Genomic DNA, 27276 nt, shown 5'->3' on the forward strand with positions numbered 1-27276 from the left:
TCAGGGAGTCACTTGTTGACCTAGTCTGTCAGACTCTTATAACTTCCCCATGGGTCAATGGGTTTGAAGCACTTAGGGCCTTTGTCACTTTTGCTCACCCGTGTACAATAAAGGTTACAAACCGAGATGTTCAGCAGGGATTTCTTGGCCCCTCCCACTGGTGGAAAATGATCAGATGTTGAGCTCCCTTTGTGTTTTCCACATGACTGACCACAAAAGTATTTTTAACCAGCCCCATCGCCAGCTCTGCTGAACTCACTCATTCCCTCCGGGGAGAGGGAAACCACTGAGGCTTCCATTCCCCAGCCAAACAGCCTGGGACTGCGCGTCTGACCACTCGGCTTCGGCGTGAACAATGCTGGTTTGCTGATCCAAAATCCGTCCGTAGCGAGGAGCACCAGCGAACATGAAAGGGTTTGGGCTATTTCTTGCGTGTCTACTTTGCATCTTCAAGAAGGGTGAGTTCTGACTGCTATCCCTGCCTCTGTTATCACTGTCGGTCTTCTTGCTCAGCCAAGATGCCAATGGACCTGTGCAATGCAATTCATTCGATAGAAACTGTAGATCCAGAATGCTGCTTCACAGTGCCCTGAAATTCCAGGTGGCAATAATTACTAAATATGGCTAATAACTTATGGAAAAGACCAACGTTCTGACTCTTTGCAGCCATGAGAGAGCCCAGGACTCTGCCGAACATGTAGGGGAGTTAATCCCAGTATCACAGCCAAATTCCAACTCAGGAGTTTATATTTACCTAAATTCCCCCTGCATTTTCAACCGGTTACAGCATTTTTCTCTGCCTGCCCCGCACTGTTGTGTAGTGTCCCTGGGAGCTATTATACAATGAACGTAGTTTGCTCTAGAGTTGACTGCCCTTCACTGGTAGACAAAATTAATGTGTGTGCACGCGTACCCACCACCCACATACACACGGAGCTGCAATGCAATGCTTACACCTGTGATTCATAAATCAGCTCATCAAATTTAGGATTCCTATGTATGGATGACATTATGACACAGATTTAGCAAAGCTTTAAAGCACATGCTTAAGCATATGATTTTAATGGGACTTAAGCACATGCTTAAAGTGAAGCCGCTCTTTAAGTGTCTTCTTTTCTGGATCAAGGCCCATCTGAGTATAAGATCGTTATCAGTGTGCAAGGAGATCTCTTTTGCCTGATCTTTTCAGGATCCAAGATGAATGCTAACCAAGCTCACCAGCATAGGTTTTGGTCTGTGACCTCAAAATTAAGACTTTTTCCACTGACAACACAGCAGCCACTAAAATATAAAACACTGTGGGCCAGAGAGGGGCAATCTATAGGAAACCTAATAAAATAAATAATAATTTGCATATATACTTGCCCTTACATTGGCTTTTGCCCCTCAGAAAGCATTCAGTTGGCTGATGCTAGTTGTACAGCCCCAGAGATACCTGCCAGGTACCATGGAAGAACATCACGTGTGTAAATAAAATAACCTGTAGGCTCTACCTAACCTATCTAGGCAGTTACCCCGTGTTCACTAATCCACAAATCCCAGGGAAGTCAAGTGGAGCCGAGAGTGCTCTGCCCTTTTGGACACCAGCCATTCAGTTTTTCCATCTACCCCGGTCTCTGATACTCAGGGAAAAGTTACGTCTGCAGTGAGCTGTCAGGGAAGATCTATAGCAGAGGTGGGCAAACTACGGCTGGGGGCCACATCCGGCCCTTCAGACATATGAATCTGGCCCTTGAGCTCCAGCCGGGGAGCAGGGTCGGGGGCTTACACATGCCGGGGCTCCGCTCGGCTCCCGGAAGGAACAGCAAGTTCCCCCTCTGCTTCCTATACGTAGGAGCAGCCAGGGGACTCCACACACTGCCCCCACAGCTCCCATTGGCCAGCAACCACGGCCAATGGAAGCTGCAGGGGCAGCACCTGTGGATGGGGCAGTTAGGTAGAGCCTGGCCGCACCGCCACATAGGAGCCGGAGGGAGGATGTGCCGCTGCTTCCGGGAGCTGCTTGAGGTAAGCGCTGCCCGGAGCCTGCACACCTGACCCCCTCCCGCACCCCAACCCCCTGCCCCTGCCCTGATCCCTCTCCTGCCCTCCAAACCCCTCGTTCCCAGCCTGAAGCACCCTCCTGCACCCCCAACCCCTCATCCCCAGCCCCACCCCAGAACCCGCACCCCCGGCCGAAGCCCTCACCCCCTCCCACACCCCAACCCCTAATTTCATGAGCATTCATGGCCTGCCATACAGTTGCCATACCCAGATGTGGCTCTCGGGCCAAAAAGTTTGCCCACCCCTGATCTATAAGATACTGGGCCACACCACATGTTCCTGGAAGCGTTACCTGGTGCCGCAGCTGTTATTGCTTCCACCAATAAGTAGCACTGAGAGCAGCCTTCCCAGAAGCTCTGTTTGCGGCAGCTCAGTTATTAGCTGCCCGTCAAGGTAACGACATCAGATTCTGACACTTTTATGTGTATTCCACTCAGGTGAAAGCTGGTTTTGTGAAGAGGTTTCGAGAGAAGGATTATCAGACAGCAAAGATCAAATCTGACCCTGGCACGGAGGAATTGCAGTTCCCACTAACTGCAACTAGATTTTTATCAGGGCTGGATTTGGTCCAGAGAGAGAGAGAGATTTTTTATGTTTCCTGCAACACTTCTGTGTGGGGAATTCATGGTGTTGTTCTGGGGAAAGGGACAGTTTACGGAAGTTACTGGCAGCTATAGGGTAAGATAACATTCCACTGACGTGGTGCCAGTGCTCTGCCTCTACCACTGACTGCTTTCCTCCAACAGTCAAAGACTGTCTCTCTCCTCCAAGACACTTGGAGGAAGGTGCTGGGAACTGGCATGCACACTCCAGCCTTGCCATGTTCGTTAGATCGGTATTACCAGCATCTCTTAAGTCTGCCTTTAGAGCCCATCACTGTGTGGTGACTCACAAATAACATGTCCCCGGGTCAACAAGAAGGTGGACTTCTGGAAATGTCAGAAGCCACAACCTCCCTACGGAGAATGTTGCCATTCTTAGTGTGCAATGAAGAAGGCGGCACATTAATGTGTGTGCTCCTGTTGGAGCTGCTCAACCCACTGGGTGAAAGGGTTTGATCACCCTCAAAAGACAAAGGCATAACGTAACCTACAGATCTGTGAGATGGCTCCTAGCACAAGAAAGAGAGGATATAAAATGCATGGAGCCAATGAAGTATCTATAAGCTCACTAAGGATGGATCAGGTAGGACTCAGGGTAAGGCGAGGATCTCCTGATTTATGAGGGGGGGAAGTCATTCTTCAGGTTTGGTACATCAGCCTTTATGGTCTATTCAGGTTTCTGAAGCCAGTTCCTTTGGTTCCAGGTTTGCAGTCCAATGGCTGGTCCATTCAGGTTCCATCAGATGCTACTGGTGAGATTGGAAAGGCGGTTGTTCTGCCCTGTACTTTCACACACCCCCACAAAACATATGACCGGACCCTCACAGCCATTTGGAGGATCAAGGAACCTTACGATGGGATGGTGGTGTTCAAATGCGTTACTCACAGCTTGAGCGACCTCTGTAAAACTGCAGTGAGCTACAAGAACAAGTACAAACTGATTGGGAACCCCAGGCACAATAACCTCTCCATCAAGATCGACAACCTGACCTGGAGCGACAGCAACAGATACTTCTGCCGGGTGGAGTTTTCTGGGGATCTTCATGACAAGTACGAAAGCAGGACTGGGATAAGGCTCCATTTGATAGGTAAGAGAACATCAGCTCTAACGGTGCTACCAACAGAGGCTAGAGAGCTGGAAGAATGTGGAAGCTGGAGGGACCACTCCATGCTAGTTGCCACTGAACTTCACACTGAGACATTGTCTACACTACGGGGGGGTAAGTCGACCAAAGTTACGCAACTCCAGCGACGTGAAAAACGTAGCTGGAGTCCACATAGCTTAGGTCAACTTATTGCAGTATCTACACTGCGCTGGGTCAATGGGAGACATTCTCCTGTCGATTTACCTTACTCTTCTTGTTCCGGGTGGAGTACCGGGGTCGACCAGACAGTGATCTGCCATTGATTTAGCGGGTCTTCATTAGACCCGTAAAATCAACCCCGGTGCATCGATCTCCGGAGTGTCAATCCAGCGGTAGTGTAGACATAGCCACAGCAATGAACCAATCTAGTCATTCCTGAGGAGCTCTACATCAGTACAGGACATTTTTCTGAGCATCTAAGGTGCTCAGATACTATGCTGACGTTTACAATTTAAGAACCAGAATAGAATCTAGGGGGAACTGTGGGAGGGAAAAGGCCTGGCTTCTGGCCACCAGGAGTAAGAACCAGATTGGGTCAGTTGGACAATGCCAGTCTTGAACTTCCTTGCTTTCCCCTCCACAGTGTGAGATTTGCTCCACCTCCCCGTGCTGGGTCCCATCCCCTGCCTCACACTGGGAAACATGGTGGGAGGATAGTGGTGGCTCAGGGCAGTCCAAGCAGATAACAGAGGACACTTTGTAAAGCCCAGAAGCTGCTCTGTGCAGAAGATGTACCTGGTGGGGAGACAGATGGGGCTCACCATCCACTGGGACAACCCTCTTTGTCTGGACTTGTAAGAGCAGATTGGAGTGAGAACCGTCTTTCAAGAAATTGCAGGGGGGAAGAGTGCAGAAGGAGGCAGAGCTGATGACAGGGGAGCAGAGAGCCAGGAGCTGGGTATATTTACCTCCCGATCCTCAGATCAGGATTCTAAGGCTGGACAAACTCATCCTTGGGGCAATAAAGGTTAAGTAGGAAATGTGACATCATGAGAGCTAACGCTGATTGGCTGATCAATGGTCCTGAGAGCTGGCAATTGCAAATTAACACTTTCGTGGCTGTCAGACAGCTGTACAGAGCCATTCCCTCTGACACCAGTGTTAATGTCCTGTCAGGCTGTCCTTCACAAAGGTGTCTACCATGATGTGTGAGAAAGTTATTTCACCCTTTAAAAAGGGGAGCAGGCCACAGTGAGAGCTAATTTGCTTCCCTGAAACATTAAATCCACAACTCATAGACTCATAGACTTTAAGGTCAGAAGGGACCAATATGGTCATCTAGTCTGACCTCCCGCATGATGCAGGCCACAAAAGCTGACCCACCCACAACAGAATCTTCCAGCCTGCGACCCCTGCCCTATGCTGCGGAGGAAGGCGAAAAACCTCCAGGGCCTCTGCCAATCTACCCTGGAGGAAAATTCCTTCCCGACCCCAAATATGGCGATCAGCAGAACCCCGAGCATACAGGCAAGATTCTACAGCCGGACCCTCATTTTACCCGCGATGGCACGTTAATGCCCAATTGACTAAAATCACGTTATCCCATCAAACCATTCCCTCCATAAACTTATCAAGCCTAATCTTGAAGCCAGAGAGGTCTTTCGCCCCCACCGTTTCCCTCGGAAGGCTGTTCCAAAATTTCACCCCTCTGACGGTTAGAAACCTTCGTCTAATTTCAAGCCTAAACTTCCCCACGGCCAGTTTATATCCATTCGTTCTCGTGTCCACATTACTACTGAGCTGAAATAATTCCTCTCCCTCCTTGGTATTTATCCCTTTGATATATTTAAAGAGAGCAATCATATCCCCCCTCAGCCTTCTCTTGGTTAGGCTAAACAAACCGAGCTCCTCGAGTCTCCTTTCGCCTCAGCAAGGCGGATGAAGAGGAGCCTGCACTGGGCCTCGTTTCTAAGGGGTTTAGCCCTTCCCCAGTTCGAACCCCAAGACTGCAATGAGCACCAAGAAGTAAGACCCTGCACTTGTACAGAGGTCTGTTATTAATACTTGTATTACAGTAGCACCTAGAGCAGGGGTGGGCAAACTTTTTGGCCCAAGGGCCATATCTGGGAATAGAAAGACATGAATAACGTAGCTGCAGTCGACATAGCTTAGGTCAATTTACTGCAGAGTCTACACCGCACTGGGTCAACGGGAGACATTTTCCCGTTGACTTACCATACTCTTCTGGTGCCGGGTGGAGTACCGGGGTCAACCAGAGAGCGATCTGCTGTCGATTTACCGGGTCTTCATTAGACCTGGTAAATCGACCCCCAGTGCATCAATCGCTGGAGCGTCAATCCAGTGGTAGTGTAGACATAGCCACAGCAATGAACCAATACTAGTCATTCCTGAGGAGCTCTAAACCATCAGATCAGGGCATTTTCCTGAGCATCAGATACTATGCTGACGTGTACAATATAAGAGCCAGAATAGAATAGAATAGAATAGAATAGAATCTAGGGGGAACTGTGGCAGGGAAAAGGGCTGCCTTCTGGCCACCTGGAGTAAGAACCAGATTGGGTTTGGGATGGGGAGGGGGTGAGGGCTCTGGTTGGGGATGCGGGTTTTGGGGTGGGGCTCAGGTTGAGGAGTTTGGGGTGTAGGAGGGTGCTCCGGGCTGGGATCGAGGGGTTTGGAGGGCGGTAGAAGGATCGGGGGGGTTGGGGTGCGGGAAGGGGTTCAGGCTCTGGCTGGGGGTGTGGGCTCTGGGGTGGGGGTGGGGATGAGGGGTTTGCGGTGTAGGAGGGTGCTCTGGGTGGGGATCGAGGGGTTCGGAGGGCTGGAGGGGGATCAGGGCTGGGGCAGGGGGCTGGGGCGTGGGGAGAGGCTCAGGGGTGCAGGCTCCGGGTGGCAGTTACCTCAAGCAGCTCCCGGAATCAGCGGCATGTCCCTTCTCCGGCTCCTACACGGAGGCGTGGCCAGGCAGCTCTGTGCGCTGCCCCGTCTGCAGGCACCACCCCTGCAGCTCCCATTGGCTGCAGTTCCCGGCCAATGGAAGCTGCATGAAAGCGGCTTCAGTCGGGGGCAGTGTGCAAAGCAGAGGTCCCTGGCTGCCCCTATGTGTAGAGCCGGAGAGGGGACCATGCCGCTGCTTCCGGGAACTGTGTGGAGCAGCCCCCAACCCTGCTCCCCGGCTGGAGCGCCAGAGTGGGGCAAGCCCCAGACCCCACTCCCCAGCGGGAGCTCAAGGGCTGGATTAAAATGGCTAGCAGGCCAGATCCAGCCCGCAGGCCGTAGTTTGCCCACCCCTGACCTAGAGCCCCAACTGAGCTGGGGGACTCATCATACCAGGCGCTGAACAGACAGATAGTATGAGAGAATCCCCACCCTGACGGGTCTACAATCTAAACCGACAACGGGAAAGAGGGGAAGTGGAGGCCCAGACAGGTGAAGCGATTTGCCCAAGGTCACATGGCAGCTCAGTGTCAGTAGCAGAACCCAGGTCTCCTGAGTCCCGGTGCCATGCCCTATCCACTAAACCATGCTGTAGCCATTGAAATCAATAGGGCTTTCACGGATGCAGGGTCCAACTGGGCAGAGCTCACAGCAGTATCAGGGCCACGGTTCTGTTAGCTCAGTGGTTTTCAAGCTTTTTAGGCTGCATACCCCTTTCCAAAATCTACCGTGTACCCCATCTGAGATAGGGTCATAATATACCTAGGCTCAGCTTGCCACGTCTTACTAAAGAAAGTGCACTGTCCACCATTACAGGATTTGTCTCGAGTACCCCTTGACGAGATTTTGCGTACCCCTCGAGGTGCGCGTACCCCCGGCTGAAAACCACCATTGGCTGATAATCCGGCTGAATAACACCCCCGTCTAGTTCCATTTGGAGAAGTTTCTTCACTTCCCTTGCTGGGTGTAGCCAGGGCTGGCTCCAGGCACCAGCCTAGCAAGCAGGTGCCTGGGGCGGCCAATGCAGAGGGGGGCAGCACGTCCGGCCGTTCGGTGGCAGGGCTGTCACTCCCTCTCGGAGCGAAGGACCTGCCGCCGAATTGCCGCTGTGGAATGAAGCGGCGGTAGAGCTGCCGCCACTTGCGATCGCGGCTTCTTTTTTTTTTTTTCTGCTTGGGGCGGCAAAATCACTAGAGCCGGCCCTGGGTGTAGCACTACTGGTATGCATTGACAGCAGTATTGCAGCCCCAAAGACTGTCCAGGATTCAGCAATGGATGAGTGATCCCTGCCTGTGGCATGCAGTCTGCAAAGTGTCTGAGGCTATTTTTAAAAAATAGCAGTAATACCTTGAAAAGAACGTATTTGTCTGCACCTGGGTGACGTTTTCCATCTGAGGAAGGCACTTCCCACCCATGAATTCATTCACACAACTACTCCGCGTAGGGATACGCTGTATTTGCAGTCCAATCATTGCAGGCATTGGGCTATTGCATAAGAATCAGGCCGTGACACTGACCAGGCCCTCTCAGAGGTCCAGAGAGGCCCAAGCCACTTCCAGCATTTGAGGCCCTTAGCCATAATAAAAATAAAAAATGATGACACATGAAAACAAAATAAGGCACCAAAAAAAGAGTAAGGCATAATTTGAATATTTTTTTATTTAACAAATGCATTTCTAGCCTTTTTCTGTGCAAATGCACTAATTATTGAGGAAAAAGCTAGCTTTCGTGCGCATAAAAACAAGTTGCGAAACTTATCAAATGCTTAAAAATTTACAAGTGTCTAAATCTGAGGCCCCCTTTGAGCTTGAGGCCCAGGCCAAATGGCCTTCCTGGCCCCCATCCGATTGGCCCTGAAACTGACTAGTCTATTTTCACTGCTCAGGCGGCATGAAACACTAACAATAAATAAACCAAACCACATAGAGAGCGAAGGGGAAATTAGATTGACGACATTCTTTCTATTTTTAATCACCCCAATAGCAACAGTAATAATAAAACAGGGAAGGAACTCAGATCCCCTGACTCCGAGGCCTGTGCCCTATTGGCTCGAAGCCGGTGCTTCTCTCTGAAGCACAGGGGTGATGAGGAAATCAGAGACAGGAAATGTTGAAGGAAAAGGAGCGATGAGAGACTTGATCCCGAAGTTACAAAATCATAGCTGTTCAGGCCAACAAGGGCACTAAATGCTTTGAGCCCCAAACCAGCGAGGTATTTGAATCTTCATTTGATTTTAATCACTTCTTGTGACCCACACAGCTGCTCCCAGGATTGTTAACATCACCATCGGCTCCAACCAGGATCATACCTTCAGAGCGCGGTGTACAGCCGAAGGGGAGCCATTGCCCTCTCTGACATGGACCGGCCCTCTCTTCAGCAATGCCACATCGGTCACAAGCTTGAACCACCAGATAACCAAAGAGTTGCGCTCCCTGACTCACGATGGAAAATACACGTGCACGGCCGTTAACAGCCACGGGCGAGCGGAGGGAGCCGTGTATTTCTATAAATTCAAAGCGGCAAGCAGCTCCTTGATTGTGATCCTGATGTTTGTAACGCTAGGAATAAAAGTACTGGTGTTGCTGGCGATATTAGGAATTGCTGTTTTTTGGAGGGCAGGTATGTGCCATCATTTATTTGCTTTCATACCATTCGCTGTGTTTAATCAGACTGTTAACTAGTGGGGTGACTCAGTGGAAAGAAAAAGATGCAATCAGCCAGGATTTTCCTCCTCTGGGGATGTTTATAACTGAAAATCCAAGCAAAGTAACATAAGCAAAGAAGGAGAAACGTGAAACTCCCCAGTTGCTAGTTACAGGGTTGCTGGATTGGGCCCTTGTATTTTTTTAAAAGACACAGTAAACAGGCATTTCCATATGTCTAACACTATGGGTCTAGGAAGCAAGATGTATGGCTGGGAGGTGCCATTTTAAAACAGACTAATTATTAATGCTTTGCACCTAGACACCGGCACAGCTTGCCTTCAGTACACTTCACAGAATGGTTTAATCCTCACGGTATCATCAGCCTCATTTCACAGATGGCAAAACCGAAGCAGAGAGGTTAAGGGACTTGCTCAAGGCCACAGAGAGTATGTCTAACCCAGCCCACAGCACTGCATTTCAGAGCCCAGGTCGACAGACTTGGGTTCATGGTACAGCACTAAAAATAGTTGTGCAGGTGTTGCAGCTCAGGCTCTGAAGCCCAGTGAGGGGGTGGGCTTCAAAGCCCAAACTCCAGCCCAAGCGGCAATATCCACACAGCTGTTCTTAGCGCTGTAGATCGAGCCCGGTTCTGAGACTTGCTGCGTAAATGTACCATGGAGGGAGAATCACTGTCTATCTGGGTACTCCCGTGGCCCTTGTCACCATATTAGCTGAGTGCTTCACAATCATTCATGGATTTTCATCCTCACAATGCCCCAATGAGGCTGGAGTAGGGAGATATTATTCCCATTTTACAGGTGGGGAATTGAGACACAGGGTGAAGTCAGTGACTTTCCCAAGGTCACTCAAAAAGTCTGTGCCAGGAAAGTCTCCCAAGTCCCAGGCCAGTTCAGCATCCTTATTATGCTACGTCAAAGCCAGGACTAATCTGAGGCTCCCAGTCTGAGCTCAGAGTAGCTCATGCTGCACTCTGACTGTTGTGGCTATAATGACACTTTCTTGTGCTGAAGATGTATGGGAGCCACTAATCACCTTGAAAGATCAAAGGAAATGATAACAAAGCAAATCACATCTAGAAAGGAGCAGCGAGATGCTTTGCTCCCTGTATTTAGACGTCATTCCCACTATATTAAAAGACTAACCATAAACAGAACTTAAGGAATTTTTTCGCATTCCTTGTGGTTCAGAAACCCACCATCAATGCTGGAATCTCAGATCTTTCTAAATGAGCAGGAAACTAATTTGCATCTTTATTCTCACCTCACAGGTCATGTCACAGCCCCGTCCAGACTGTCCAGGTAAGAACATCATGTCTTCTGTCATGTTAACAAGCTTGGCCTTCCTTTTTAAGCAGGGAACTGCAACTTAGCCTTGACTTGGTAACAACCTTAGAATCTAAAGGCTGGTTTATACACAGTTTTTGTTCCAATGAAACTATATTGCTTTAGAAATAGACGTGAATCAAGGCAGCCCTCTACTGTGGACTGTTACACCAGTATAAAGGTGTTTGTATCAATATACCAGAATAAGCTATACTGATATAAGCACCTTTATATCAGCATCCTGGTCTGCACACTAGAGGGGTGAATCATTTTTGTTTATTGCCTGCGATCTGTCTGTGACTTTTACTAAAAATAGCCATGATAAAATCTTACCCTTACTGATTGTCAATTGGCTCCAGGTACATAATGCAATTTTTAAGGCTAATTTGGATAGTCCCAAAACACTTGTTCCAGGCTGAGCCTTGAAAATGAACCACAAACATCTGTAGCCTGGAGGAAATGTTTGGGAGTAAACTAGTCTTTAAAAATGTGTTAGCTGCCTTCTACTGAACTCAAGGGTAGATCTAGCCTGACAACATGGTAAATATTATGTGGAAAACCTCTCGCTGTGCCAGAAACACGGCTTCCAACCCTGCCAGGAGTGACTCATCCCTTGACAAGGTTGATGAACTGGATCCTATGCATTTGACTGTGTCTGTGGGCTTGGTCTACATCAGGGGCGGGCAAACTTTTTGGCCTGAGGGCCGCATCGGGTTTCATAAATTGTATGGAGGGCCGGTTAGGGGAGGAGGTCGTGGTCCGGCCCCCACCTCCTATCTGCCCCCCCCCCGGGACTCCTGCCCCATCCAACCCCCCCTGTTCCCTGACAGCCCCTCTGGGACCCTTGCCCCATCCACACACCCCCGCTCCCTGTCCCCTGACCACCCCCGGACCTTCACCGCCCCATCCAACCCCTCCTCTCATTCCTGATGGGCCCCCCCCCGGGACCCCTGCCCCATCCAACCCCTCCTGTTCCCTGACAGCCCCTCTGGGACCCTTGCCCCATCCACACACACCCGCTCCCTGTCCCCTGACCGCCCACGGACCCCTGCCGCCCCATCCAACCCCTCCTCTCATTCCTGATGCCCCCCCAAGGACCCCTGCCCCATCCAACCACCCCTTATCCCTGTCCCCTGACTGGTCCTGGAACCCCTGCCCCTGACTGCCCCCTGCTGCCCCATCCAACTCTCCCTCCTTCCTGACTGACCCCCGGGACCCCTACCCCCAATCAACCCCCTGTTTCCCCCAACCACCCCAACCCCTATCCACACCCCCGCCCCCTGACCACCACCCCGAACTCCCCTGCCTTCTATCCAACCCCCCTGCTCCCTGCCCCCTTACCACACTTCCTGGAGCACCGGTGGCTGGCGGCGCTACAGCCGCGCCGCCCGGCTGGAGCCGGGCCACGCCGCTGCTGCCACCACGCAGCACAGAGACTGGGTCAGGCCGGGCTCTGCGGCTGCGCTGCCCCAGAAGCTCACAGCCCCACCACCCAGAGCATTGCGCCGGCGGCGGAGCGAGTGAGCTGAGGCTGCGGGGAGGGGGGACAGCAGGGGAGGGGCCAGGGCTAGCATCCAGGCCAGGAGCTCGGGCAGGACGATCCGCGGGCTGGATGTGGCCTGCGGGCTGTAGTTTGCCCACTTCTGGTCTACACTATGAAGTTTTGCTGGCATAGCTACGCCTGCGTGGAGCCTGGGGGAAAAAAATCACACACCTCATCTGCCTCCCCAGCCCACATTGTTATGTCAACAAAACCCCGGCACAGGTGTAACTGTGCCAAAAGAAGAGAGCTTTTGCCGACGTTGCTAATGTCGTTCGGGAAGGTGGTGTAGTTATGCCGCAGAACAGCTTTTGTTGGCATACTCTGCATCTCCACTAGGGGGCTTTGCTGACATAGCTATACTGCCAAAAGCTCTGTGGGGTGGAAATGCCCTATGTCACTTTATCAAGTATCAGGGGATAGCCGTGTTAGTCTGTATCCACAAAAACAACAAGGACTTCGGTGGCACCTTAAAGACAAACAGATTTATTTGGGCATAAGCTTTCATGGGTAAAAAAAACAAGAAGTGGGATTTTTACCCACGAAAGCTTATGCCCAAATAAATCTGTTCGTCTTTAAGGTGCCACCGGACTCCTCATTGTTTTTGTCTCACTTTAGATGACAGCTTTAAAACCAAGGTCCTGGATGCTCCACATGAATATTAAAAATCCCATGACACCTCTCATGAGTGGAGAGGTTTGTCCCTGTGGTCTGAGGCTCCGAAGCAGCTGCAGGGCAGTAGTGCTGTATGCATATAGTTTGTGAAATGCTTTTGGATCCTTGAGGATGAAAAACACTACGTACAAACATATGAAACTAAAAAAAACAAAACAAAAGATGGTAGGACCGACTTCAAATAAAATGGGTTATCATCAGGTTGGTTCTGACGCCCTGGAACTGTGATCTGAAATCAGCTGAGTTCTCAAATCGCAGCATTTCTGAAGCCCTGCATAGGGAAGCCAGCATTTATATTTACTGCCAACGGACACACTAGCCTTTACCTTTCTCGACTCTTTTGTTGCCAGGCAACAAGCGCAAGACTCTACATATGAAAATTTTGATCGCAGAAACAACTGTGGCAGTCAAAGTTTGCCGACAGAATGACCTACAGCAACTTGGCCTTTGGAATCTGGACCACATCATTTTCACATGTTTATACATGTTGATCTACTATTCATTACATGTAAAACAAAACAGCTTATGTTTGTGTGTCTTTTCTCCAACAACGTGCATATGTACTACTGGGCTCTGATGCATGGAATGTCAGACTGGTCATGCGTGAGCAGGTTGGCCCCTACTGGCTGCAACCTACTGAAAATGTAAGCTCTGAGGAAAGAAAAAGGAGCAGTAGGTAAAGAGAGTGAGAAAAGGGAAGGAATATCCAGGGCCAAGGAGAAGACGAGCGACTTTAGATGTCAGTTCCAACCAACCTGCATATTTTCAGCCTGTACCACTCAGCAATCAGGACACTGTTAAAAGTCAAATGCCGGCTCCTGCTGCATTTTCCGAAAATTATTTTGAAACCATTTTAAAACCACTAGAACTTAGCAAAACGCACGCAGCTTATTAAAGACAACAAAAGGACTGAGGTTGCCGTTTCAAACTTCAGCCTTTCTTCAGATGTGAAGAAAAAGGTTGTTGAATTTTTTTTAAGTGGGAGGGATATATATATATATATATTTATATCATATATATATTTACTCTTTCATCATAAAAACTGCTGAAAAAAGTTATTCCATCTTTTTTAAAAAAATAAATAAACTACCTTGGCCCCTCCCCCTCCCAAAAAAAAGACTTACCTTCTGGCAGAGACTAACCATGTCAGCCCAGGAGGGAAACGTTTTCAGAAAGCTGTGGGAGTGAAAAACAGGAAATTGGAATGAGAACTCTATTGCAGCCTTAATTCTAGCAGCTGCTGTTAGTGGATATCGTATATAAACACACACGTGTATCTACATTATATAAAGTTTCCTTATGATAAGAGGCTTCACAGACTACATTGCAGTAAAAGTAAAACTTGTGTTAGCTATATTATCAACCTCTCTCTCTCTCTCACACACACACACACACACACAAGATAGATTAAGATAGATTATAGCTGGTTAAAATTTTTCTGTCCAGCTGTTTTTACAATGGAAAATGGCTATTTAGATTCATAGATTCTAGGACTGGAAGGCACCTCGAGAAGTCATCGAGTCCAGTCCCCTGCCCGCATGGCAGGACCAAGTACTGTCTAGACCATCCCTGATAGACATTTATCTAACCTACTCTTAAATATCTCCAGAGATGGAGATTCCACAACCTCCCTAGGCAATTTATTCCAGTGTTTAACCAGCCTGACAGTTAGGAACTTTTTCCTAATGTCCAACCTAGACCTCCCTTGCTGCAGTTTAAGCCCATTGCTTCTTGTTCTATCCTCAGGTGAACAAGTTTTCTCCCTCCTCCTTATGACACCCTTTTAAATACCTAAAAACTGCTATCATGTCCCCTCTCAGTCTTCTCTTTTCCAAACTAAACAAACCCAATTCTTTCAGCCTTCCTTCATAGGTCATGTTCTCAAGACCTTTAATCATTCTTGTTGCTCTTCTCTGGACCCTTTCCAATTTCTCCACATCTTTCTTGAAATGCGGTGCCCAGAACTGGACACAATACTCCAGCTGAGGCCTAACCAGAGCAGAGTAGGGCGGAAGAATGACTTCTCGTGTCTTGCTCACAACACACCTGTTAATACATCCCAGAATCATGTTTGCTTTTTTTGCAACAGCATCACACTGTTGACTCATATTTAGCTTGTGGTCCACTATAACCCCTAGATCCCTTTCTGCCGTACTCCTTCCTAGACAGTCTCTTCCCATTCTGTACGTGTGAAACTGATTTTTTCTTCCTAAGTGGAGCACTTTGCATTTGTCTTTATTAAACTTCATCCTGTTTACCTCAGACCATTTCTCCAATTTGTCCAGATCATTTTGAATTATGACCCTGTCCTCCAAAGCAGTTGCAATCCCTCCCAGTTTGGTATCATCCGCAAACTTAATAAGTGTACTTTCTATGCCAATATCTAAGTCGTTAATGAAGATATTGAACAGAGCCGGTCCCAAAACAGACCCCTGCGGAACCCCACTTGTTATACCTTTCCAGCAGGATTGGGAACCATTAATAACAACTCTCTGAGTACGGTTATCCAGCCAGTTATGCACCCACCTTATAGTAGCCCCATCTAAATTGTATTTGCCTAGTTTATCGATAAGAATATCATGCGAGACCGTTGACTAAACAGAAATTTCTGCAAAAAACTGTTTTGGTTTTTATCCAAAATGTTTCAGTTTTTGTGGGGTGGGGGGGGGGGAACCAATCACCTGGAAAAAGAATTGTTTCCAGTTTTCAGCCACTGAAAACCAACATTTTTCAATGTTGTCAAAAAAAATTCATTTTTCTATGAAAACCCCAAAAATATTCTAATTTTTTTTTCAAAAAGGAAAAATTCCCAGCCAACTCTCAGACGTAGATGCGTTATGCAGAAAGGTTCCTTCAGCGTGCTCACCCCACACTTTATAAACCACTCTATGGTGGTCACTATTAAAGAGTCGTCATTCACCAACCGTTACCACTGACACACCTGTTACTTATTACTACATTTTGATATCATGGTAGCACATAAAGGCTGAGGATGAGGATGCCAGCATGATGGCTGCTGTACTAACCTGCATAAAGAGTGTCCCTGTTTATGGATGGCTTAGGGTCAAAGGGTACGTCTACACTTGCAATCCTGAAGTGCTATTGCATCGCATGTAGGTATACCCAATGTAGCTTTAATCTAGTTAGCTCAGCCGCATGGGCATCACCATGGCTAGCTGCATGAGTAATTATCCAGGGTCCAGGCGGGCTTGCACAGCCAGCCTGCAGATTCACGGCTCTGGTGCCCAAGGTAGCTCGGGTACATCTGCTCAAGCTGCAATCACAGCCTAGGATTACAGTAAGGACACACTCTTCAAGGCACAAACAGACGACAGGTTGGGGATAGGGAATAATAAACAAGCTAATGAACATGGTGATGACAGGCAGTTTTGTTGCTGTTGGGTTTTGCTGCTTTTAATTGAGAGTAGAGGGGGTAACAACAGGATTCTATGTATCTAATCATATGGCCTCCGTTACCGTGGTATATGAGCGCCTTACACTCTTTTTTAAAGCAAAGTTACAATGAACCATTAACATACAACATCGCCCACGACTTATTCAGGATGAGGTTAATATTCAAAGAACTTGGTTAAAGATTCTGGCTTGCCGGCTTCTCCTCTGAGTATGCCAAAAAATGCATTTACCCTCGCACACCCCTGTGAGGTAGGGCAGGGCTGTAATCCCCTTTTTGACAGATGAGAAACGAAGGCATAGAGAGAATAAGTGATGTGGCCAAGGTCAGACAGAAAATGGGAGGCAGAGGAGGGACTTGAAACCAGGTCTCCGAAGTGCTAGGCCAGTGCCCTAAACACCAGGAGAGTTACCAGTAGTAAGGGAGATAGTCACAGCTGGTCACGGGGCCAGCCACGACAGCTGGCTGGGTTTTGTAGGTACCACCGCAGAGTGGAGTTTTAAGGGGGGCTATGGAGGAGGATGAGGTAGTGGCTGTACAGATATTAATTGTGGAATTTTCCCCTTACATAAAGGGCATCATAGAAAAAAGCAGGGAGTTGTTTGAAGAAGCCGGTTGAGGAATAAAGGTTGGGAATGTTGGCAGAGTGAAGGGGGGGGGGGGAGAGAAGGGGTCGACATTGCAATATGTTACTCTTTCAGGCCTGATTTCCTGCAGTTGTTTCCTTATCTCTATAGCAGGAACTATCTGCAGGATCTGATGCTGCAGTGTGGAAACTGAGGATATTTTGCCTTAATGGTGACCACCGCGCAGGATACATTGAATTCCAGTTTGGGGCTCAATCCTGCACCCATTCGAGGCAATGGGGAAACTCCCCGACATCCACGGAAGTGGGAACAGGCCTTAACAATTGCAGCCAGGAGTTCAATCTTGAGTTCTCAACCTGACCGCCCTCCTACTGTTCCCATATTGCTAAATGGGACTAGGCCTTTATATGGAAAAGGCCTTAGCCAACCTAATAAGACTGTGTATAAAGTCCTATCCCAAACAGTTTAGAAATATCTGCCTCTGGTTCAGCTCCTCCTTTTGGCGAGCGATGGCTACTGCCACTTTAAATGATTCATCACCACAGGTTTGTTTTTTTTTAAATCTTTTCAGCCCTCAGCTGTTTTGAGGTACTCGTTCTTCATCTTCAGCTGATGTTTTTTACCTTTCGGTGTTGCCCTGGAATTGCTGTGGATTCATTAGCAAAGACGATCAAATTAATAAGGACTCAGGAAATCTGAATTCAATACCAGGCTCTGCCACAGACTTCTTGTGTCACCCTGAGCAGGTCACTTCAATCTAGCCTGTGCCTCGGTGCCCCATCTGTAAAATGGGGCTAGCTCTTCCCTGTTTGGAGGCTAAAATCCATTAATGATTGTTAGATGGTCAAATACTACGGTGATAAGAGCCGTGTAAGTAATTACATAGATACCCTTGATTTAATTAATGTGTTTAACAACAGCTTGAACTCCGTTTTCGGATGCATAGAATTTACTTTTAGTAACTCTGAAACCCTAATTCCCAACGGGGTCTACTACTTCCAAGCCCCACACTGCACCTTCCTCTTTGGTAATTACCCTCCATAACATTCCCTTTGATTGACTGTAAAAACCTACTGTTTGTAACTGCTGTGACTAGAATGGTTGTTATATTGGGTTTCCCTATTAAGCAGTCAATTAAATCTAAAGTACAGTGCGTATTTCCTAGACTCTTGTGCCGGACAGCAGATTAGATCTCCTTTACTTCTGCATCACCGCCCTCTCCCAGCAAACAAAATTCTAGGCAATCTGTCTGCAGTGCATTCACTCTCATCACTGCATTACAGCAGGAGATGCAACAAAAGGCCCCTGCAGTGAGAGAGCTGCCCCCTGACCCCAAGATACCTACTGGATCTCATTTCCTTCCTCACCTGACTCTATAAAGGGATAGAAAGACTAAGGAAAGAAAGCCTGTCCCTCAGGTGGGGAAAGAAGTGCACACACATTTTGGGAGACGGACAGAGGAAGCAAATCAAATGCTTTTCCTCACTCACTGGAGAATCCTCCCCCTTTGGAATGGAGGTCCTGGTTCTGGGGACTCATAGAAGGCAGACTAGATGCTGCTTGTATTTTGTTTCTGTGTAATATACTAGCTAGTGAGTATACAGTTCTCTGCTCTAAGCAGATTGCCAGATCTACTCGGGTAGGTGATTATGTAACCATCCAGTGACAATGCCATCGCAAGCCAGTCCTTTGGCTCAGGTAGTTTGGGCTCAAATAGAAGCCTATGTTTTTGGAGCGTAAGATCCAACTTCGACTCCTAGGTGCACAATTTAAATGACATCCAATATCCACACATTGCCGGGGCTTTGTCACAACCAGCAGTGGAAGACTCTGGCTGCTGATTTCAGATGGGCTGTGTAGTTTAATAGCTAAAAATGGGCAGTCGGTAGCTCAGCAACAGGTAGTTAATATTGTACTTGGCTTTGTTTATTTTTGTGTTTCTAATTAGAATACAAGCTGCATTTTGTTCCTATTAAAATGTCAGAAATTTGAGATGGAAATCAGCTACCAGGGTCACATTATCCTTAACCCATCCCAGTACAGGATTGTTCCTTAACAGGACAAACTGGATCTTGAAAAATATTTCTTCACTGCGACTGTTTCTTTCCCACTGACACACTGATCCCTCAAGCTGTTCTGCAGAGGGAAAGGGCTCCACTGGCGTTAATGTTAAATAAAATACATTGAAAAGGGGGGACATACATTTTCCGATTATTTCTATGAAGTATAATACAGTAGTTACTACTGACTCCGTTTTTGCAACAATCAACACGTACCACATATGCACTCCCACTGCCTCCCTCTTTCTTAGACACACACATTTTACTCCAATTGTTTGTTGGGGAGATGGGAACATTAAATCATAGCTTGGCTAGTCAAAAAATGTCCATGAATCTATCCTCTCCTAAGACATGCAAAATATATAGAGTCAGGAGCAGTGTGAGGACAGGACCAGGTCATAGTGGGCTCTACAAGTCTGCACAGGGAGTCCACAGCAAAGCCAGGAATAAAGTACATGGAGATCTGCAGATAAAAACGTTGTACGTAAGTATCATGCTTCAGTTTTTCTACTTCACTGCATTATCGCAAGTTACTGCTACTCTTAAATTAGCACTAGTAATCAAGGTACCAAAGAAGAAATTCTTTAATTGCCTATACACCAACGCCTATACAGGCTGAGCAACCAACAAGAGGGATGGGAATTGCTCATTTAGGAGATAAATTCAATCTAGTTGTATCACTGAAACCTCGTGGGATGATTCGCACGATTGGAATGTTAAAAATCAGTGGTTATAACCTAGTCAGGAAGGATCAAGTGGGACAAAGGGGCGGGGGAGTGGCACTCTGTGTCAAAAACGATGTCAGTTATCTGTGACTTAATCACGGATAACTCAGAAGAAAATGATCCTGAATGCTTAAGAATAAATGTCCTACCAGATAAAACACAAGATGGGGTATTAGTTGGTGTCTGCTAGAGGCCACCAAATCACACTGAGAACAAGATGGCCACCTTCTTATACACCTATCTATAGGGCGTAGGAAAAACACTTGCATGAGCATGGGGACTTCAATCTGAGGGACAAATGCTGGAAGTCTCATGCTGTCAGTATTAAAACATCCTTGGAATTTCTAAACATTACTGATGACAATTTCCTGACTCAAAAAAAAAAAAATTAAAAAAAATGTGTTGCTGCCAACATGGGAAAATTCCTTTTTAGACCTTGTCCTAACATATAAAGAGGAGCTGATCACTGAACTAAAACTTAATGGTAGCTTAAGTTCAAGTGGTCATGGCTGGGGGGGATAAGATAGAGATCTATAAAATCATGCCTGGTGTGGAGAAAGTAAATAAGGAAGTGCTATTTACGCCTTTTCATAATACAAGAACTGGGGGTCACCAAATGAAATTAATAGGCAGCACGTTTAAAACAAACAAAAGGAAGTATTTTTTCACACAAGGCAGTCAACCTGTGGAACTCCTTGCCAGAGGATGTTGTGAAGGCCAAGACTATAACAGGGTTCGAAAAAGAAAAAGAACTAGATAAGTTCATGGAGGATACGTCCATCAATGGCTATTAGCCAGGACGGGCAGGGATGGTGTCCCTAGTCTCTGTTTGCCAGAAGCTGGGAATGGGCGATAGGGGATGGATCACTTGATGATTACCTGTTCTATTCATTCCCTCCGCGACACCTGGCATTGTCCACTGTAAGAAGACAGGATACTGGGCTAGATGGAACTTTGGTCTGACTCATTATGGCCTTTCTTACGTTACTGTATCACATTTATAACGTGCAAGCAGAATAAAGTCCAGATCAGTAATATATATACTTTGTGCTTTAATAGGGCCAATTTCAAAAAGCTGAAAACAATTATGAGCCAAATCAGCTGGGAGGAAGAATTTAATCAGAAAAATGTGAATGATAATTGGCAATTATTTAAGAACACCTTAATAGATGACAAAACCCAAAAATATTACAATTAAGGAACAAGGCTGTGCTGGTTAAAAAACTGACCTGATTTAGAGTGGAAGTGAAGGCAATTATAAAATTTTTAAAAATAGATAAATCAGAAGTTAGGAATTGTATAATATTGATAAGGGAAGCAAAGGGGGACAAGGAGAAATCTATGGCCAGCAAAGTTAAGGACAATAAGGAATTTTAAAAATATATATACTAAGAATAAAAAGAATCTTGACAAAGTACTGTATTGGTCCATTACTCAATGGAGATGGTAGAATTATCAATAATAAGGAAGAAGAGACAAAAGTGTTCAATATATATTTCTGTTCTGAATCTAGGGGAAAAACAGATGATTGTCTCATCACATGGTGATAACTCTCCTCCCATTCCACTAGTATATCTGGAGGATATTAAATAGAAGTTACTAATGTTAGATATTTTAAAATCAGCAGGTCCAGATAATTTGCATCCAAAAATTTTAAATGAGCTGGCTGAGGAGCTGGCTAGACAGTTAATATTTGATTTTCAATAAGTCATGGAGCACTGGGGAAGCTCCAGAAGACTGGAAGAAAGCTAATGTTGTGCCTATTTTTAAAAAGGGGTAAACGGGATAAGACCGATCAGCCTGACATCAATCCTGGACAACATAATGGCGGGCTTCTATGGGACTCAATTAATAGAGAATTAAAGAATTAAAGGAAGGAAATGTAATTAATACAAATCAATATGGGTTTATGGAAAATAGAGCCTATCAAACTAATTTGATTTCTTTTTATGAGATTACGTTTAGTTGATAAGGATAATGTTGTTGACATAACTTGTAAGGCATTTGACCTGCCACACATTTTGATTAAAAACCTAGAATAATATAAAATTAACATGGCATACATTAAATGGATTAAAAACTGGCTAACTGATAGGTCTCAAACTGTCATTGTAAATGGGGAATTATCATCAAGCAGGTGTGTTTCTAGTGGGGCCCCAGAGGGATCGGTTCTTGGCCCTACGCTATTTAACATTTTTATCAATGACCTGGAAGAAAAGAAAATCATCACTGATAAAATTTCATGACACAAAAATTGGGGGAGTGGTAAATAATGAAGAGGACACATCACTGATTCAGAGCCGTCTGGATTGCTTGGTAAATGGAGCTCACGCAAACGTGTTTTAATAAGGCTAAATGTAAAAGTATACATCTAGAAACAAAGAAAGTAGGCCATATTATAGGATGGGGGACTTTATCCTGGGAATCAGTGACTCTGGAAAAGGTTTGGGGGTTGTGGTGGATAATCAGCTGAACATGAGCTCCCTGTGTGATACTGTGGCCAAAAACGCTAATATGCTCCTTTGACGCATACACGAGGGAACGTCAAGTAGGAGAAGAGAGGTTATTTTACCTCTATATTTGGCACTTCTGGAATTCTGTGTCCAGTTCTGGTGCCCACAGTTCAAGAAGGATGTTGATAAACTGAAGAGGGTTAGAGAAGAGCCGTGGGAATGACCGGAAATCATGTCTTATAGTTATAGACTCAAAGAGCTCAATCTATTTATTTTAACAAAGAGGTTAAGGGGTGACTTGGATTACACTCTATCAATATCTACATGGGGAACAAATACTGAATAATGGGGCTCTTCAATCTAGCAGAGAAAGGTAGAACATGATCCAATGGCTGGAAGTTGAAGCTAGGCAAATTCAGACCAAAAATAAGGTGAAAATTTTCAGTGAGAGCAATTAACCATTGGAACAATTTACCCAGGGTCAAGATGGATTCTCCATCACTGGCAATTTTTAAATCAAGATTGGATGTTTTTCTAAAAGATCTGTGTGACATTACACCCTATATTCTCAGGGAAATATGCTTAGGATATGAATATGGCATAACTAAGAGGTATTTTATGCAAGGTGGGTCATGTGAGATATCATTGGAAAGGTTATGATTTACTGAATGTGATTATCCAATTTGTATGCATGTATCATTTCTGTATCTGAGGTTAGGAATATGGACTACATCAGTTACAAAAGTGCTTGCACCTGGGGAACGCCCACCAGACAGTAGGCAATCAGCCTGGATGGGCCATTAGGAAGGACAATAGGTCTCTGAAGATGCTAATCTCCCTCCTTCCTGAGACGTTTCTTGGGATGCTGCTTTAACACTGCAGGGTCAGGTGATCATGTCACCTTGTACTGGACATCGTTTTGGACTTCTGGTATTTTTCCACTGGAAGGGGTTGGGGGTCAAACTGGGAAACAAAGGATTCCTGCCATATGCAAATTCTATTTACGGCTGGGGAGCGAGTTAATCTTGGCTCTTCTCCACTGCCTCCCCACCCAAGAAGGAAGACTGCTGAAAACACCTGAAGAAACAAAGAAAGGAAGATGGGGGGGAAGAAGGCAGGAGCTGAGCCCAGGCAAGAAAGGTCAGCCTGTGAAAAGTATACCTGCATAAAACAATATTTAGGGTGAGAAATTACTATTTGTAGCCAATTTCTTTAATGTATTAAGCCTAGTTTGCATGATTGTTTAATTTGCTCAGTAATCTGCTTTAATCTATTTGCTATCCCTTATAGTCACTTAAAAATCTACCTTTTGTAGTTCATAAACTTGTTTTTTTGTTTATTCTAAAATCCAGTTTGTGCAATTCTTAACTGGGGGGGGGGGGGAGAGAGGAGGAGAAGCTGAGCATATCTTCCTCCACATTGAGGAAGGAAGCGAATTTCATGAGTTTACGCTATAGAGATCTCTATACAGCGCAAGACAATATAATTTTGGGCTTACACTCCAGAGGGTGTGTGCACCTGTGAGCTGGCCAATTCCCCGAGCGGAGTCTTCCCACACAGAGCTGGTTGCAGACACTGTGTGATTCTACAGCTGGGTGTGTCCCTACCTGTGTATGCGCGTGCAGCAGGACACGGTGAGGGAGCCCAGGCTGGTGGAATAGGCAGGCTCAGTGGGACCTCAGTACATCAGTGGTACCCTGGAAGAGGGGTCCAACCTGTCACAATCTGCTCTAAGAATTCTAAGAGTTCTATGGACTGCTATACAGGAGGTCAGACTAGATGATCACAAAGTGTCCAACGCTGGAAGGGACCAATGACCTTCCCCTCCCAGCCTTCATTTTCTTAACAGAAATTAGGCTGCATCCCAGCAGACCATTCACTTTATTGCAATGGACACCGTACAGTTCAAGTTTTCCAAAAGCCACAAATATTGATACTTTAGGGATCAAAACTGCACAAATTAACTGTAAACAGCTTTTATTTACAAAATTGTAATACATATTACCACGAAGAAAAAGCAACATTCTTGCCATTCTCCTCCTGGGCCTCTCTTAGGACCTCTGCCAATCATATAACATGGTCGTGTAACGTGCACACAAGGAATAGAGTCAGGAAAGGCAACTAACCTAACGTGAAGACTTCAAACACCCAGACAATACCTTCATCTCCCAAGAACAATAAGTTACACACTGTGGGATAATATGGCTGCTTCTTGTGGCTCAATGGAATTATCGGGACCTTTACCAGGAGCTACTTGATTTTCATTTTTTTATTTCATATGGTCTTTGGAGGCCTAGTACATTATAAACTCACAATCTGTAAAAACTCAAAGGCTGACACAATGGCTTCTGTTTTAAAACCTGCATGTCAAATATATACATAAAAGTCTTGTGTTTTCACATTTTTTACACAACTGAGGCATAACATTACGTCTAATAAAAGTGCTAAAACCAGTGCCTTAAGCCTAAACGAAAAAAGCAGAAGAATTTATTTTTCCAGTTGCGAAGTTCCCAAAAGGGCCTGTTAAAAACATGCGGTAGTGATGGTTGGCTGACGCACAAAATGAAGGACATAGCAAATATGGGCTGGTACATAGAGAACAAAACTGCAAGACCAATTGGAGAATGGGTGTTGTCTGAAGTCCCAACTGACATGGTTTGCATAATTTGGCAAGAAGAGAAAGGGAAATTACAAAACAAGTGAGTCACTCAGTAACTGGTTAGTTCTCAAACACAAACTATATTTAAGTGCAATACTGGTGAATGTGCTGATGATCAGTTATGGAAGAGGTTGTAGGTAGCACTTTTCCTTTATTGGTGACCAGAGCTAAGTGTTTTCAAATGTGAGCGTGTCCTAAACATAAAGGCACTGAGTAATGGATGGGAAAAAGATATCATGGTTCCTTTGCAAAAATCCTGAGGTATTCACAGACCCCGGCAACGGAACTTTAAGGCCATTTGGAACACATCAGAGCCTACGGAGGCAAATAAAATGGCCACAGAGCCATATAAACACAGCTGGGAAGACCTGTTCTCTGCTTTCTTATTAGATGTTCCTTTCATTAATGCACTCAAAGAAGGCAACAAAGATTATGATAATTAAACTGACAAATTTACAGGCCCACCTTGGTAACAGAATTTTAAGAAGAAATCACCAAATTAAACACAGAGTAGGTCACTTCTCACAGTGTCATCTCCGATATCAAGATACCCAACTAGTGAGGAAGGAAAGCCACAGTAGTCTCCCTGCCGGTCAATTCAGCCCTAAAACAACCAGTCTCTTTCAGCAGCACCGAGGAATTGGTGAGTTAACATGAATACCAATGGCTATTTTCCCTTCTACATCTAGAAACTCAGTTCTTGACTTTATCTGTCTTTATAATAGAAGCAACATGGACATGAATGGTTCATTCTAGCAAACGATATGGAATCAGATTCAGTCACATCTGGAAGTTGGGAAAAATCTCAAGTGCTTAGTTAAAATTTCAGCTACTGCTTATAGGGGTGGGAAAAGATGTAAAAAGGTCACATTCCACTGCAGAGGTCTGCACAATCACAGAGAAGTTCAATTTTTAAAGAGACACTATATTCATGGATATAGTGAGTTTCCAAGTTTCAGAATAGGTAGGTAGATAACTTTTAGAGGTGCCATGGTTAAACAGTGGTCCAAAACTCTGCTTACACACAATCCTGATGTGTGGATTGGCCCAAGCAATGAAGTCTCAGAAGAAGAAAAAGGCACAAAGCAAAAAACCAACTGCTGTATATAAGACAAGGACAAGCTACATTCTCTCAAAGGATTCACATATCTAGTCTCAATTACCCTTTTAGATTGTGCTATACATGGGAAGCCATTCAAGTGTTTTCACCAGACAGAAATTGAGTGACTCCATTTAAAGCAGTAGGTTAAGAACTTAAAATACCCAAGAGAGTTAAAAGCATGCCTGTGGACATTTCCCACCCATGCTCCCCCTTTGATTCATTTTGATATAAAGTACAACTCTCCAAGTGAAAATTACTTGTGCAATAACAACTTTGAACGTAAACTGGAGAAAGCCAAGACTGTCAAAAGGTTTCTGGTGATCTCAGTGCTTGCTATCGTATAATGTCCAAGTAATGCACTTCTGGGTACAGAGTGTTCACAAGGAGAGCCAAGAGATTATTTCCATCTTGAAGACAATGATCTGGGTGCTTGATAAACTGGGATGCTTGGGAGAGCTGTTCCTGATACTCCATATATTGTTTGTTTGATGCCATAGATTCAAGGGTATTCAGTGCCTACAAATAGAGGGAAAAATTCAGTTAGCTAAGTATATTCTGTCCCTATTTTCTGCAGTTATAATTAATGGGTCAGATCATTAGCTGGTGTAAACAAATGTGATTCCATTTACTTAAATGGATCTATGTTGATTTACACTACTCGAGGATCTGACCCTACATCTACCTAGTGGTTTTATACAAATATTTGTATAACCAGCTCCCATGATCATGTAACATTCAACATCCACATTTTGTACAGCACAGTATCAGCAGATTAGATTCACACTACATATACCAATGTTGTTCTCTCTCTATGGGTGATAGGAACAACTACACTGTCTTAAGTTTCACTGTGGTTCTTTAATAGGCATATCATTTATATTTACATCAGGCACTAAACAGTTAACCTTAAGGGAAAACACACCAAATACAGCTTATAGTACTCTTGCAATTCACTTCACAATGTTCTTATCAGTACCCATGATTTCCATATACGTATGTATATTGATTCTGCCCAACACTGTCAGGTTAAAAATCGTATGTTAAAAAGAAATCCCTAACCTAAGTTAGCGATAACACCAGTGATTAATTAAAGCTGGAAGAATTCTGAATGAACCTCATTTACTTTTCACTCATACCAAAGAAGGAAAAGAGAGTAGTCCGCTTCGCTTTCATTTCTGATGAATTCCACTGTCAGGTTCTCATGCACTAGCATACTGCTGCAATGTGTGGCTTGCAAACACTCTGCAAGAGGATGTTTTTCTGTTGTCTTAGTCATTTAAAGGTTTGTATTCACAAAACGTAAATGTTGGGCTAAACATAGCCTGAATATAACCCTTTACAGGGAATATATTAAAGTCAAGGCTGATATTTTTTCATCCCTTCTACCTGC

At 45.6% G+C, this 27276-nt stretch overlaps 2 protein-coding genes across 2 annotated transcripts in view; one reads left to right on the top strand and one right to left on the bottom strand.

Moving 5' to 3' along the window:
- The first annotated feature begins 406 nt into the window (after window positions 1-406).
- SIGLEC15 (sialic acid binding Ig like lectin 15) lies at window positions 407-13317 on the top strand. Its single transcript, XM_065407029.1, has 5 exons — window positions 407-458; window positions 3350-3733; window positions 8945-9304; window positions 10619-10649; window positions 13239-13317. The coding sequence occupies exons 1-5, from the start codon at window positions 407-409 to the stop codon at window positions 13315-13317; spliced, it is 906 nt and encodes a 301-aa protein (XP_065263101.1).
- Window positions 13318-26219: 12902 nt separating this feature from the next.
- EPG5 (ectopic P-granules 5 autophagy tethering factor) overlaps window positions 26220-27276 on the bottom strand; it is a 103352-nt gene continuing 102295 nt past the window's right edge. The window contains exon 44 of the mRNA XM_065406616.1: window positions 26220-26402. Within this exon, the coding sequence (XP_065262688.1) occupies window positions 26220-26402 (183 nt within the window). The remainder of the gene's footprint in view (window positions 26403-27276) is intronic.

Source organism: Emys orbicularis, chromosome 6 (genome assembly GCF_028017835.1).
Source record: "Emys orbicularis isolate rEmyOrb1 chromosome 6, rEmyOrb1.hap1, whole genome shotgun sequence".
Lineage (NCBI taxonomy): Eukaryota > Metazoa > Chordata > Testudines > Emydidae > Emys > Emys orbicularis.